Source organism: Typopeltis vanoorti, chromosome 16, assembly GCF_054136105.1.
Source record: "Typopeltis vanoorti isolate ZY-2024b chromosome 16, IOZ_Tvanoo_1.0, whole genome shotgun sequence".
Classification (NCBI taxonomy): Eukaryota; Metazoa; Arthropoda; class Arachnida; order Uropygi; family Thelyphonidae; genus Typopeltis; species Typopeltis vanoorti.
In genome coordinates, this window is record NC_143564.1 from 49,899,110 (window position 1) to 49,913,438 (window position 14,329).

The 14,329-nt window shown below is 33.9% G+C and overlaps 1 protein-coding gene across 2 annotated transcripts in view; it reads right to left on the reverse strand.

The window, feature by feature from the left end:
* The window catches only part of LOC150098012 (NSFL1 cofactor p47-like), a 108,949-nt gene that overhangs the window by 12,643 nt on the left and 81,977 nt on the right, over positions 1-14,329 (reverse strand). For both annotated transcript variants that reach the window (XM_090406238.1, XM_090406237.1), the window contains one exon: positions 5,278-5,424. In XM_090406238.1, the coding sequence (XP_090262364.1) occupies positions 5,278-5,424 (147 nt within the window). The remainder of the gene's footprint in view (positions 1-5,277; positions 5,425-14,329) is intronic.

Sequence of the window (14,329 nt, forward strand, 5' to 3'; positions counted from 1 at the left end):
AGCAATGAGTTCTAGATTCGGCCAGCCTAAAACCCAAAGTCTGGCTCAGATATGTTAATGATATTTTCACCATTTGGCCCCATGGCTGCAAAACATTAAATACAATCCTAAGCCACCTGAACAAACAACACAAACATGTCCAAATCACCATCAAAATAGAAAACAACAACTCTCTTCCTTTTCTAGACACACTCATCACACATCTTCCCTCAGGCTGCCTCTCCTTCACTGTCTACCGCAAACTTACACATATATAAAAATTCATACCACCATCCAATACAAAAACTAGGGGTCATCAGCACCATAAAACACAGAGCCCTAACAATTTGCTCCAATGAATAAGCTCAGAACCAAGGATTTGAGATCATTAACAAAACATTTGTAAAAAATGGCTATAAAAAAAGTTCACAAGATTCTCCACAAAAATGCCATAAAAGCAAAAAAAGATTACAAGAATGCTATAGTCATACCCTACATTAGGGACATTTCAGAAAAAACAGATACAACACTACTTAAATACAACATCAAGACAATCTTCAAACACCCGACAAAGTTAAGAAATTTCCTTAGCGCCTCCAAAGATCCTCTTATACCTTGCCCACCCAGGGGTTAACAAAATTCAATATACCTGTACCCCACCTTACACAGGGGAAACAGTTTTCATTTCAGACAAATTATGGAGACTAAAACTGTGTTAGAAATAATTATTTTAGTTTCCCAACATTTCAACCTTCAAAATGATGCCATCATCTGGAGTATACACACACACACACACACACACACACACACACACACACACACACACACACACACACACATATATATATATACACACACACAGAAACAAACTAAATTACATTTCACATAGTATGCGAAAGAGACAATGATTTGATGAATGTTTATTCTACTGGCCTGACCTTCAGTGAAAAATAATTTTATTTTCTTCTTCTCCTGTAGTCCTAAATGGACCGTTGGGTCATTTATGGCTGGTAGGTGATAGTCTTGGTTAGCTTCCTCCAGTCATCTCGGTCTCTTGTTCATTTGAGATGTCAGTTGAGAAAGGGAGGAATTTGTCCATTTTTTGATGTTACCAGTCCATTTTAATCGAGGTCGGCCCCTAACCCTTGGTCCCAGAATGATTCCCTCTAATGCTTGCTTTGGAATGCCATTAGTTACATGTCCGAACCATTCCATCTGTCTTCTTTTGATGACTGTCAGAATATTTTCCCTTTTTCTCCTGTCTATTGAATCAATCAGTTTTCAGACATTTTCAATAGTTTTGTGAGCAGTATAGGGGATTCTCAAAAGTCTTCTGTAAGTTTTCATTTCAAAAGGCAGGAGTCTCCTCTCATCTTCCTTCAATAAAGTCCAGGCCTGACAACCATACAAGAGGACAGAATTCACCAAGGTGTCAATTAGTCTTAGTCTGGTTGTGATTGCTATTCTATTATCTCCCCACAATGGTTTTAACTTTTGTAGGGCCATGGTTGCCTTAGCAATTCAGTATTTAATGTTAGTTTTTGAATGACCATCATGACTCAACATGCTTCCTAGATAAGTGAACTTGTTTACATTCTCAATTTGTTTATTGCCAATTTGTATCTTTAAGAATTTAATGTCTGATTTTGAGGTTATCATTGTTTTTGTTTTTTGTAGGTTTATGTATAATCCATATTTTTTTAATGTTCCAAAAACGCAGCTGGTTATCTCTTGTAATTCTTCTTCACTTTCTGCCAGAAGATCGATATTGTCTGCAAAACGTAAGTTATTTATTCTTAGTTCACCAACTGCTATTCCAGTATCATATTCATAAAGAGCTTCATCTATGACATATTCCAGAAATCAGTTAAAAAGAAGAGGGGACAAGATGCATCCCTGTCTTACTCCCCCCCCCTGTTCTGCCCAGAATGATTGCTGTAATTTTTAATTTCAATTCTCATATCAGATGAAGAATAAAGAGATTTAATAATCCTAATAATTTTGTTGTCAATACCATAATGTTCTAGAATCTTCCATAATGCCTCGTGCCATATTGAATTAAAAGCTTTTTGAAGGTCTAAAAAGTTGTGACAGATTATTTTGTTATGTTCTATGTATTTTTCGCCTAGTATGTGTATTGTAAAGATATGGTCAATTGTACTTCTGGAAACCTGCTTGTTGATCTGATAATCTGCTTTCTATTTTCTTTTCGATTCTTGACAATAGTATTTTTAATAGGATTTTGCTTGGATGACTAATAAAGCTTATTGTTCTATAGTTGCTACATTTATTGCTGTTTCCCTTTTTAGGAATACGTACAAGGACAGAAGTTCGCCAATCAGAAGGCCAAGTCTCTGTGTTCCATATGTCCTGGAATAAATTTAGCAAGGTGTTTGTGATGGTGTCACCTAATTGGAATCAGTTCCATTGTGACACCATCAATTCCCGGTGATTTTTCTATTTTTGAGGAGTTAACTGCTGCAATGACCTCTTCTTTTAATATCGGGTAATCTCCATCCTCCAAACCTCCTGGCAAAATTTCGTCCAAAATATCAGTCAGTTGAGGGTCCTTTTGAAAAAGCTTGGCTGCATAACATTTCCCTCTATCAACTATTTTCTGGTTATCTGTGATAGGAGTTTCGTCTTCATCTTCTATGCTCCAATTAGTTGTAGTAAAAGGTTTCATTAACTTATTGATAATTTGAAAAGCACTTTTAGAATTATTTTTATTTAAGTCCTCTTCTATATTTTTGCATTCATCCAATATCCATAAGTTTCTAGCATGTTTGATTTCTTTTTTAATAATCTTAGTAATATTTTTATACTGTTCTCTGTTATCACTGCTATTAATATGAGATTTCAAATATCTTTTTTTGTAGCATAGGTCCAAAATATTTTTGGTTATCCATAGTTTATTTATTTTCCTTTTGTATCCAAGGATAGGTACAAAAAATTCTTCAGCTGCCTCAGTTATCTTTTGTGAGAAGTATTTGGTTTTAGATTCGATACTATTATATTTCCTGAAGCTTGTGTCAAAAATTTGTTTTAATTTGTATTTATAAAATAATAAAATAAAATGAATAAATGAAATAAAATAAAATAACTACAAAGCTATATTCTGTTTATGACAACATCAGAGAAATTTTTTTTTTCATATAGATAGTTTTATTACAGCAAAAGTAATGTCCTAATTTAACATGAGAATTGTTATATTAGATTTAAGATCATCCTGGATTACCTATAGTTCTGTTTATAAAAATTTCACACCATTATCAACCACCCTAATCTTGGTAATAATGATGGTCTAAAAATCCTAAGAATATGGAAGGCACATATTCTACCCACATAATCTTTCTCTCTAAGAGTTAATTAGAAATAGGACTATATGTAATCCAGGATCTTAAATCTAATATAACAATTCTCATGTTAAATTAGGACATTACTTTTGCTTAAATAAAACTATCCTATAACAAAAAAAAATTTTATGATGTTGTCATACACAGAATATAGCTTTGATGTAGTTATTTTATTTTTTTTCACTAGAGGTCAGGCCAGTAGATAAACTGTTGATCAGATCATTACCTCTTTAGCATACTATGTGAAATGTCTCTGTATATATGTGTGTATACTCCAGATGATGACTGTCAGGATATTAAAATAATTATTTCTAACACAGTTGTAGTCTCCATAATTTGTCTGAAATGAATGCTAATCACTGTGTAACACTAAAGGAAAGGATAGGGGAAACAGGACTCACCATCCCAATTAGAAAAGATGAACACAAACATCAAATTAAATACCTCCACTATGGTAAAATGGGCCCCATCAGACCATGCACTCAAAACATGTCACAGAATTAAAAAGGAAAGGCAGTACACTGCACCAAAACCTGGTTTGAAAGAAAATTCAAAGAAGCTTGTGAAATGCTGAAACATCATCCAAATCCAAACAAAAATAATGGATTAATTATTATTCCAAGAATGTGGAGGACCCATCTTCAATCCATATAGCAACCAGAACAATCCTAGACAGAAGAAAATCTCAACACGAAAGGACTGTAGAAATTGTTTAATGTAGTTCCGTTTTTGTTTTTTATTTTTCTCACCAGAAGTCAGGCTAGGATAAATGATTAACAGATATTTAGATTCATTTCACTTTTGTATAGTGCAGTGGCATGTAGCTTATATATTATACATATGTATGTTTTCCTGATGATGACCTCAATACAGAGATCAAAACATCGATTGTTACTTGCATAATGTTAAGTAAAGTAATTATTCAAACAGGTGCGTTGTGTTTCCATAAATTCTTCATTATGATATGTATATATTTTGCTTTGAAAGATTTTATGGTAGTTTTACAATGAATTTATAATGAGTGACATCTCTATAAATCAAAATACCAGTCTTTGATAGTGGCATATGCACTATATTAAGAGAAATATCAAAATTTTGTTTCTCTTGAAACATATTACTTTTGCACATGAGTGCACTCATGCACACACACATCTTCACTATAATTTTCAAAGAAATCTTGGTTCAAAGTTTGAAAGAACTTTTATCTCTTCACAAAACAAACTTTTACATTATGACAAAATCAAAAACACCACTTGGCATTTTTCATACATTTTTTTGCAATTCATTCCTGACTTACGTATGCCTCACATTTAAAGAATTTTCTCTGTCAGCTATGAAATTTGTTTCAACTTTGCAAGGCTGTGCCTGAATATAAGCAGCTAAGAAATATAATGTTCAGGACAATGCTTGGGGCTGAGCACTCCCGGTGTAGGAGTTGTTTTCACAAGTCACTCATTCTTGTTGTATGTCACAATTCTACAAACCTTCCCAATATTCCAATAGCATGAAAGACAGCATCCAGACCAGTACCTAGGTCACCTGCAGATGACCTAGGAACTGGTCTGTGTGTCATGCTTAGAAGAGCAGCCACCATACTATGATCTATTGAGATTCATCCAATGCCTGAGAAGGTAGCAAGAATGCAAACTCTGAATGATTTTAGAGTAACATCAACTTTTTGGACCTAGAGCTTAAATGGCAGATGATTTTCATTTACCAGTGTGAGACCTAGAATCCTGCTTACTGGAGAGTAGCTTGCAAAAGTATTGATTCATTTATAGAGCAGGATTCTTGGATCATTTAACTGCTATCCCACCCAAAGTACTAAATACACAGTAAGCATACAATCGTTCATAGGTACAGTTGATTCACATCAAAATCCTGCAATGAATTTCCTCAACAATTCTATGATACATAATGATAAATTATTTTATTTTATTACCTGGATCCATCAACAAGCCGCACTTGAAGATTTGTTGTTGGTTCGGAGTCATTCAGTTGTAACATTTGTTTAGCTGACTCTTCATTCTTCTGAGAATCACCTTGTGAATCTGATTTAGCATTACTCCCTAATACTGGAGGAGAAGGACTTTAAAAAAAAAAAAAAAAATTATTACATATGTGAAGTATGCTATATACACCTTAAACATTTCAGAAATAACCAGCAAAAGTAACAGCTGGTACAACTCAAGCACATTTAATATTAAGGATATTTAGTTTTGCTTCAATATTTGACCGATGCAGCATGTTTTTTAAACATCTGGCTTCCGCTGAAACTGAAAACTTCCTTTTACATGCTTCATAACAAACACAATCAGAAAAAGCCTGCCTTTATCTTTCAAAAACTTGTTGCATTTGCTATTGGTATATTCTTTGGTGTTTCTGTTTTAGTTTATAATTTGAAGTATTAAAATTTGTGTTAGAATACTGAAAAAGAGTAGTTTTGGCTGTGAATAATGATAATAAACAAAGTAACATTCAGAAGTTTTTTGATTTATGTAAAGATTCAATATTTAAGAAATGTAAAATATCTTGATGAAACAGGAAAAAAGAAAGAATATATGGTACATCTATGATTAATCATATAAAATAAAAGCAGGGTGATGAATTTGTAAAACAAAATGAAACTGAAATATCAAAACACAATACTTGAACAAGCAAGCAGTTAGAATCTAAAGTAAAGCTGCCAAAACAGCCAACATTTTTGACAATAATGAATAATCTTAAAAAAAAAAAAGGATGCAGATGGCAAACAGAAAATATCTCTGCATCACACTATGGCTGAAATGATTGCATTGGATACAAACCATACCCATTTTCAAAGGTAATGAATAAACTTACTCCACAGTACAATTTTTTAGAAAGAAAATATTTATGAAGAAACCAGATGTAGGTTCACTCAAAAAAAGCTGGAAAATTTCCTTTCTTAAATCATCATTTATTACAAATTCATTATGATTAATAAATTCATAATTATTCTCTATATTTTGCAATTTAAAATGTACGCTAATATTTTTATTTTGTTATTTGAGGAATTCAATAAGTACAAGATCAACAAAACATAATAAGGGTGACTGAAACAAAAAAGAGAAAACCTGGTGAGATCTTTCTAAGCAATAAATACAAAATATTATATTCAGGCAATAACAATCAGGGAACAGAAGGAGTAGATATAGTATTCAACACTAAATATGAGGCTAATCTTCTTGAATGGCAGGCAATATCAAGTAGAGTTATGAGGGAAAATATCAGAATGAGGACACTAGAGTGTACAGATGATTTGAAATGGGAATTGATCAAAATTTAGTTTTGAGTAGGATAAAATTGAATTTCATAATAAAAAAGAACATGTAAGAAACTTTTAAAGCAACTGGCACAATGAAAAAAGAAAAGATGGTCTTTGTTGAGGATTTAAATAGCAGACTAGGAAATGATTGTCATATATACAGAAATATTCTGAGAAAATTTGGAGAAAAGAGCAAAGCTAATATTACTAACACAATGCTCCAACATAAAAACGTGCATAAATTCACATGGAGAGAAGTAGAAGGAATAAGAAATGCCTCATTGATTATGCTGTTGTTGATAGTGATGTTTTCTCAACTGGTAAAGGACACTAGAGTGTACAGAGGATTTGAAATTGGAAGTGATCACCATTTAGTCTTGAGCAGGATAAAACTGAATTTCATATAGAAAAGAACATGTATGAAACTTTTAAAGTGATAAAAGTTGAGCAGCTCTGAGATGTGACTAAAATACACAAAAAATATTGAAGAAAAAATGAAAGAGTTTGAAAATAGAAACCAAACCTTGGAGGTTCAGTGACAAATCCTGAGGAAAACACCGATTCGGCCAGAGAGGCATGTGGTGAGATTGTCTGCAAGGATTAAAAAAAAAAATCAGAACTCCATGGTGGACACAGGAAGTTAAAGAGGCACTGAAGGAAAAGACGAAAGTACCTCAAAAGTTCCTTGTAAATAACTCAGCTTGTACTCTTAGAGACAAATGTAAGAAAGCTAAACACCGTGTAAAACTAACTAAACAAAAGTCTTGAAAAACTTTGGTAAGAACATAGGAAATAAATATCAAGAAGGTGGCAAGATATTCTGGAGGCAGTTGAAAAAACTTAGAAATGGAGGAAAGAATGCTGTAAAGGGAATTACAGATGATAAAGGTGAGATGAAAACTGGAGAAAAAGATATCCTTGATGTATGGAGTAATTACTGTGGAAAAATTGCTAAATGAAATATTCAATAACAGCATAGTGGTAAAAAAAAAAACCATCAACAGGCATGCAATCAGGAATACATATCCATAGCTGAAGTAGAAAAAACCATCAAAAGCCTAAAATGTGGAAAGGCAGCAGGAGTAGATGATATTCAAGAAATGCTCAAGTATGGAGGTATAAAATTCTTACAGTGGCTGCACTGCATAATTCAGAAAGCCTAGACAGAGGGATGAATTCCAGATAGTACCCATATACAAAACGAAAATAAAACTAAATATGAGAATTACAGAGGTATTTCCCTAGTGAGTGTTCCTGGTTAGATTTATGCAAGTATACTTGAGAAATGGTTGAGAAGGATTGTGTAAGGGAAGCCTGGTGAAGAACAAGCTGGATTTAGGCCAAATAGAGGCTGTAAGGATCAGATTTTCACTTTACAACAAATAGTTGAAAAATCATGGGAATATAACAAAGATCTGTATTTGAGTTTTGTAGACCTGCAAAAGGCATGTGATAAGGTGCCAAACAGTGGCATTGCATGCCCATTTCAGTTGGGTGTGCTGTCATGTGACTCCAGAATTCACATTAATTTGATTGCATTTTTATCGATGTATGAAAGTTGTAATAGTGCATAGCAGATCGGCACTCATCTTAACTGGTTTAATGCAGTGAGCTGTGGGTTCACTGCAATGTTAACTCTGAATACTTTAACTTATCAATTAATTGTAATCAGATCTGCGTAGAGTGGGGGACAATGTGTTTGTTCTAAGACATATTAAAAAACGATAATGAAGGAGAATGCTCTATTTGGTTGGCATATCTGAATTACTCCAAGCTGTAAATATGTGAACCATCATTAATAAGTCATGTGAGAATGGAAAATGTAAAGGAAAGAATAAGAGTGAGTAGAAATACTTTCATTAATGGCAAACAATTTAATAATTAACATTTGTGCTATGAGTATCCTATATGCTGCTGGGTAGAACAAATGGAATGCAATCCTATTAAGTCTAGACATGAATAAGTGAATTTATGATGGCATAATTAAAAAAAAAATCTTATGAGAAGAGAGAAAGAGATTTGATTACAGAGTATAATTAACTAACTGACAGTAAACAGCCACTATACACATTTAGTTCAGTTCAAAAGTATCGGGAGAGGCTAAACCAATGAACTAATACTACTGATCAGGTGATGATTCATTTAGGCGTGGCAGGATACTAGGAATAAGAAAAGTCTCATTGACTATGTTATTGTTGATAGTGATCTTTTCTCCCTGGTGCAGGATATCAGAGTGTACAGAGGATATGAAATTGGAAGTGATCACTATTTAGTCTTGAACAGGATAAAATTGAATTTAATATTTAAAAGAATAACATGTAAGAAAGTTTTAAAGCAAATAAAAGTTGAGCAGCTCTCAGATGCGAACTGTAGACTAAAACACACGAAGATTATTGAATTAAAAATGAAAGAGTTTGAGAACAGGAACAAACCTTGTAGATTCAGTGGCAAGTCCTGAAGAAAACATTGATTGATTCAGCCAGAGAGGCATGTGGTGAAGTTGTCTGCAAGGATAGAAAACTAAGAACTCCATGGTGGACACAGGAAGTTAAAGAAGCGATGAAGGAAAAGAAAAACATAACCAAAGTTCATGGCAAATAAATCAGCTTATGCTCTTAGAAATTACAGAGACAAATGTAAGAAAGCTAAACACTTCGTAAAATTAGCTAAACAAAAGTCATGGGAGGACTTTGGCAAGAACATAGAAAATAAATATCAAGAAGGTGGAAAAATATTCTGGAGGTTGTTGAAGAAGCTTAGAAATGGATGAAAGAGTGCTGTAAAAGGAGTTAGAGATGATAAAGGTGACATGAAAATGGGAGAAAAAGATATCTTTGAAGTATGGAGTAATTACTTCGAAAAATTGCTAAATGAAACAAGCAGTGATAGTACAGTAGTAAAAAACACTCAACAGGCATACAGTCAGGAATACATATCCATACTTGAAGTAGAAAAAGCCATCAAAGGCTTGAAATGTGAAAGGCAGCAGGAGTAATGATATTTGACCAGAAATGCTGAAGTATGCTGGTATAAAAGTTTTACAGTGCATAGTTCAGAAGACCTGGACAGAGGGACAAATTCCTGATGATTGGAGTAGAGCTCTCATAGTACCCATATATAAAAAGGGAAATAAAACTGAATGTGAGAATTACAGAGGTATTTCCCTACTGAGTGTTCCTGGTGAGATTCATGCCAGTATACTTGAGAAACGGTTGAAAAGAATTGTGGAAGAAAAGCTTGGTGAAAAACAAGCCAGGTTCAGGCCAAATAGAGGTTGTCAGGATCAGATCTTCACTTTATGACAAATAGTGGAGAAATTATGGGCATATAACAAAGATCTGTATTTAAGTTTTGTCAATCTGGAAAAGGCATATGACAAGGTGCCAAGAGAGAAGCTATTCAATACGCTGCAGTTATATGGTGCCAATGGGGCATTATATCAAGCAATACTTAGTCTTTATTTGAGTTGTAAGTCAGCAGTTAGAATTGAAGGAAGTACATTAATAGGTTTAATGTTAAATCTGGTGTGAGACAAGGATGTACATTATCCCCTCTGTTATTCATTATCTATATGGATCACATTATGAAGGAAAGTGGTATTAAACATGATATCAAAATTGGAGATGTTAATGTCAGTTTTTTTTTTTTTATGCGGATGATGTTATACTTCTAAATAAATCTGCTACAAGTCTGCAAGATTCTCTGACTAAATTGAATAGCTGTTGTAATAGATATGGTATGAAGGTCAGCAATAAAAAGACAAAGATAATGAAAATAGGCAGAATCATTGAAAATGTCAACTGTGTTGTGAATGGAGAACCTGTGGAACAAGTAAAACATTTCAGCTATTTAGGCACAATTTTTACTGAAGATGGTAAATTAAATATAGAAATAGACAACAGAATCAGCAATGCTGGTATGGTGAGAAGTCAATTGAATAAATTCATATGGAATAAGAGAGAAATTAGTCAGAACACGAAATTAGCTGTATACAAGAGAGTGTTCAAAACAATTTTAACTTATAGATCTGAGAGCTGGGTCAGACGTAAAACACTTGACCAAAGACTAGAGACCGCAGATATGAGAATCCTAAGAAAGATTAGAGGCGTGAACAGATGGCATCAATGGCAATATCATATTAAAAACGAGGATATTAGGAAAGAACTTGACATTGTCAGCATCCCGGAATATATTAGCAGAACTAATCTCAGGTGGTATGGTCACTTAAACAGAATGGGCTAGGAAAGATTAGCAAAACAAGCGTTCTCTGCCAGGTTGGCAGGAAAACGACCCAAAGGAAGACCAAGATATAGGTGGATTGATATATAAGATCTGATAATGTTGGAGTCTTGACAAGTAACAGACTGATTTGGAGAAAAATTGTAGATAGGAAGTTAGTAATGATGTAAATTTTTCATGTAGTACTATCATATCCTGTACACCTCCTTGAGGGTACATGTAGAGTAATGTGGGCAAATATGAAAATGGGGAACTGGACAATGAGACTTATTTGTGCCTATGGTGCCACAGAAGGTTCTACTAAGGTAGAAGTGGAGGAATTTTTTGAGGCTCTAGAAAAAGCAACTGACACAATGAAAAAGGAAAAGTTGATCCTTGTTAGGGATCTAAATAGCAGAGTAGGAAATAATTATGAGACATACAAAAATATTTTTGGAAAATTTGGAGAAAAGAGCAAAGCTAATAATAATGGCAAATATCTGTTGATTTCTGCTCAGGACATGGACTGGTTATTACTAACACCATGTTCCACATAAAAATGTGCACAAATTCACAGGAGAGAAGAGGCTGGGAATAAGAAAAGTCTCATTGACTATGTTATTGTTGATAGTGATGTTTTCTCCCTGGTGCAGGACACCAGAGTGTACAGAGGATTTGAAATTGGAAGTTATCACTATTTAGTCTTGAGCAGGATAAAATTGAATTTAATATTTAAAAGAATAATACGTAAGAAAGTTTTAAAGCGAATAAAAGTGGAGCAGCTCTCAGATGTGAACTGTAGACTAATAAATAAAAATACACAAAGATTATTGAAGAAAAAATGAAAGAATTTGAGAAGAGAAATCAAACCTTGGAGATTCAGTGGTGAACTCTGAAGAAAACATTCATTGATTCTGCCAGAGAGGCATGTGGTGAGGTTGTCTGCAAGGATAAAAAAATCAGATCAAAGAAGACAAAGTCTGTTATATCAGCAGAAAAGGTCATGGTATCTGTGTTTTGGGGGTGGACACAGGAAGTTAAAGAAGCGATGAAGGAAAAGAAAAACATAACCAAAGTTCATGGCAAATAAATCAGCTTGTGCTCTTAGAGATTACAGAGACAAATGTAAGAAAGCTAAACACTTCGTAAAATTAGCTAAACAAAAGTCATGGGAGGACTTTGGCAAGAACATAGAAAATAAATATCAAGAAGGTGGCAAAATATTCTGGAGGTTGTTGAAGAAGCTTAGAAATGGAAGAAAGAGTGCTGTAAAAGGAGTTAGAGATGATAAAGGTGACATGAAAATGGGAGAAAAAGATATCTTTGAAGTATGGAGTAATTACTTCGAAAAATTGCTAAATGAAACAAGCAGTGATGACAGCACAGTGGTAAAAAACATTGACCAGGCATGCAGTCAGGAATACATATCCATACTTGAAGTAGAAAAATCCATCAAAGGCTTGAAATGTGGAAAGGCAGCAGGAGTAGATGATATTCGACCAGAAATGCTGAAGTATGGTGGTATAAGAGTCTTACAGTGGCTGCACTGCATAGTTCAGAAAGCCTGGACAGAGGGACGAATTCCTGATGATTGGAATAGAGCACTCATAGTACCCATATATAAAAAGGGAAATAAAACGGAATGTGAGAATTACAGAAGTATTTACTGAGTGTTCCTGGCAAGATCTATGCAAGTATACTTGAGAAACAGTTGAGAAGAATTGTGGAAGAAAAGCTTGGTGAAGAACAAGCTGGATTCAGGCCAAACAGAGGCTGTAAGGATCTGATCTTCACTTTACAACAAATAGTCGAGAAAGCATGGGAATATAACACAGATCTGTATTTAAGTTTTGTCGATTTGGAAAAGGCATATGACAAGGTGCCAAGAGAGAGGCTATTCAATATGCTGCAGTTATATGGTGTCAATGGGGCATTATATCAAGCAATACTTAGTCTTTATTTGAGTTGTAAGTCAGCAGTTAGAATTGAAGGAAGTACAGGAAGATGTTTTAATGTTAAATCTGGTGTGAGACAAGGATGTACATTATCCCCTCTGTTATTCATTATCTATATGGATCACATTATGAAGGAAAGTGGTATTAAACATGATATCAAAATTGGAGATGTTAATGTCAGCTCTTTGCTTTATGTGGATGATGTTATACTTCTAAATAAATCTGCTACAAGTCTGCAAGATTCTCTGACTAAATCGAATAGCTGTTGTAATAGATATGGTATGAAGGTCAGCAATAAAAAGACAAAGACAATGAAAATAGGTAGAATCATTGAAAATGTCAACTGCGTTGTGAATGGAGAATCTGTGGAACAAGTAAAACATTTCAGCTACTTAGGCACGATTTTTAGTGAAGATGGTAAATTAAATATAGAAATAGAAAACAGAATCAGCAAAGCTGGTATGGTGGGAAGTCAATTGAATAAATTCATATGGAATAAGAGAGAAATTAGTCAGAACACTAAATTAGCTGTATACAAGACAGTGTTCAAACCAGTTTTAACTTATGGATCTGAGTGCTAGGTCAGAAGTAAAACACTTGACCAAAGACTAGAGACCGCAGACATGAGAGTCCTGAGAAAGATTATAAGCATGAACATGTGGCATCAATGGTAATATCATATTAAAAATGAGGATATTAGGAAAGAACTTGACATTGTCAGCATCCAGGAATGCGTTAGCAGAGCTAATCTCAGGTGGTATGGTCACTTAAACAGAATGGGCGAAGAAAGATTAGCAAAACAAGTGTTCTCTGCCAGGTTGGCAGGAAAACGACCCAGAGGGAGACCAAGATATAGGTGGATTGATATGGTACAAAGTGCCTTAGATGATAGAAATATAAGATCTGATAATGTTGGAGTCTTGACAAGTAACAGACTGATTTGGAGGAAAATTGTAGATAGGAAGTTAGTAATGATGTAATTTTTTTCATGTAGTACTATCATATCCTGTACACCCATTGAGGGTACATGGCAGAAATTTGATGATGATGATGATAATGTTGGAGTCTTGATAGATAACAGATTGATTTGGAGGAAAATTGTTGATAGGTAGTTAATAATAATGTAAGTTCTTCATGAAATATAAACATAATATCCTGTATCCTAATATCCTTAACACCCTTGAGGGTACAAGTCAAGAATTTTATGATGATGATGATAAATGTTTTGATTTTTAAGATTTTTTTTTTTTTAAATAAATTTTCCATATAAAATTTAATGACAGCTTTATTATATTGAAATGGAGAATGTTATGGATTCAACCACATTTTACAGCCACGTGTAGAAAGAAACTTAAGTTTTGAAAATTTACCCGAGATTTAGCAAAGACTTAACAGTACAATAAGAACAGCATCTTCAGCATCAGAATTGCCTTTGCATGCAATTTATAGGAAATGAACTCCGCACAAGATCCTGTATACCCACTTTTTATTAGTGCATTTAATCGGTTTCTCTGGCCTGATATGCTATACGAACT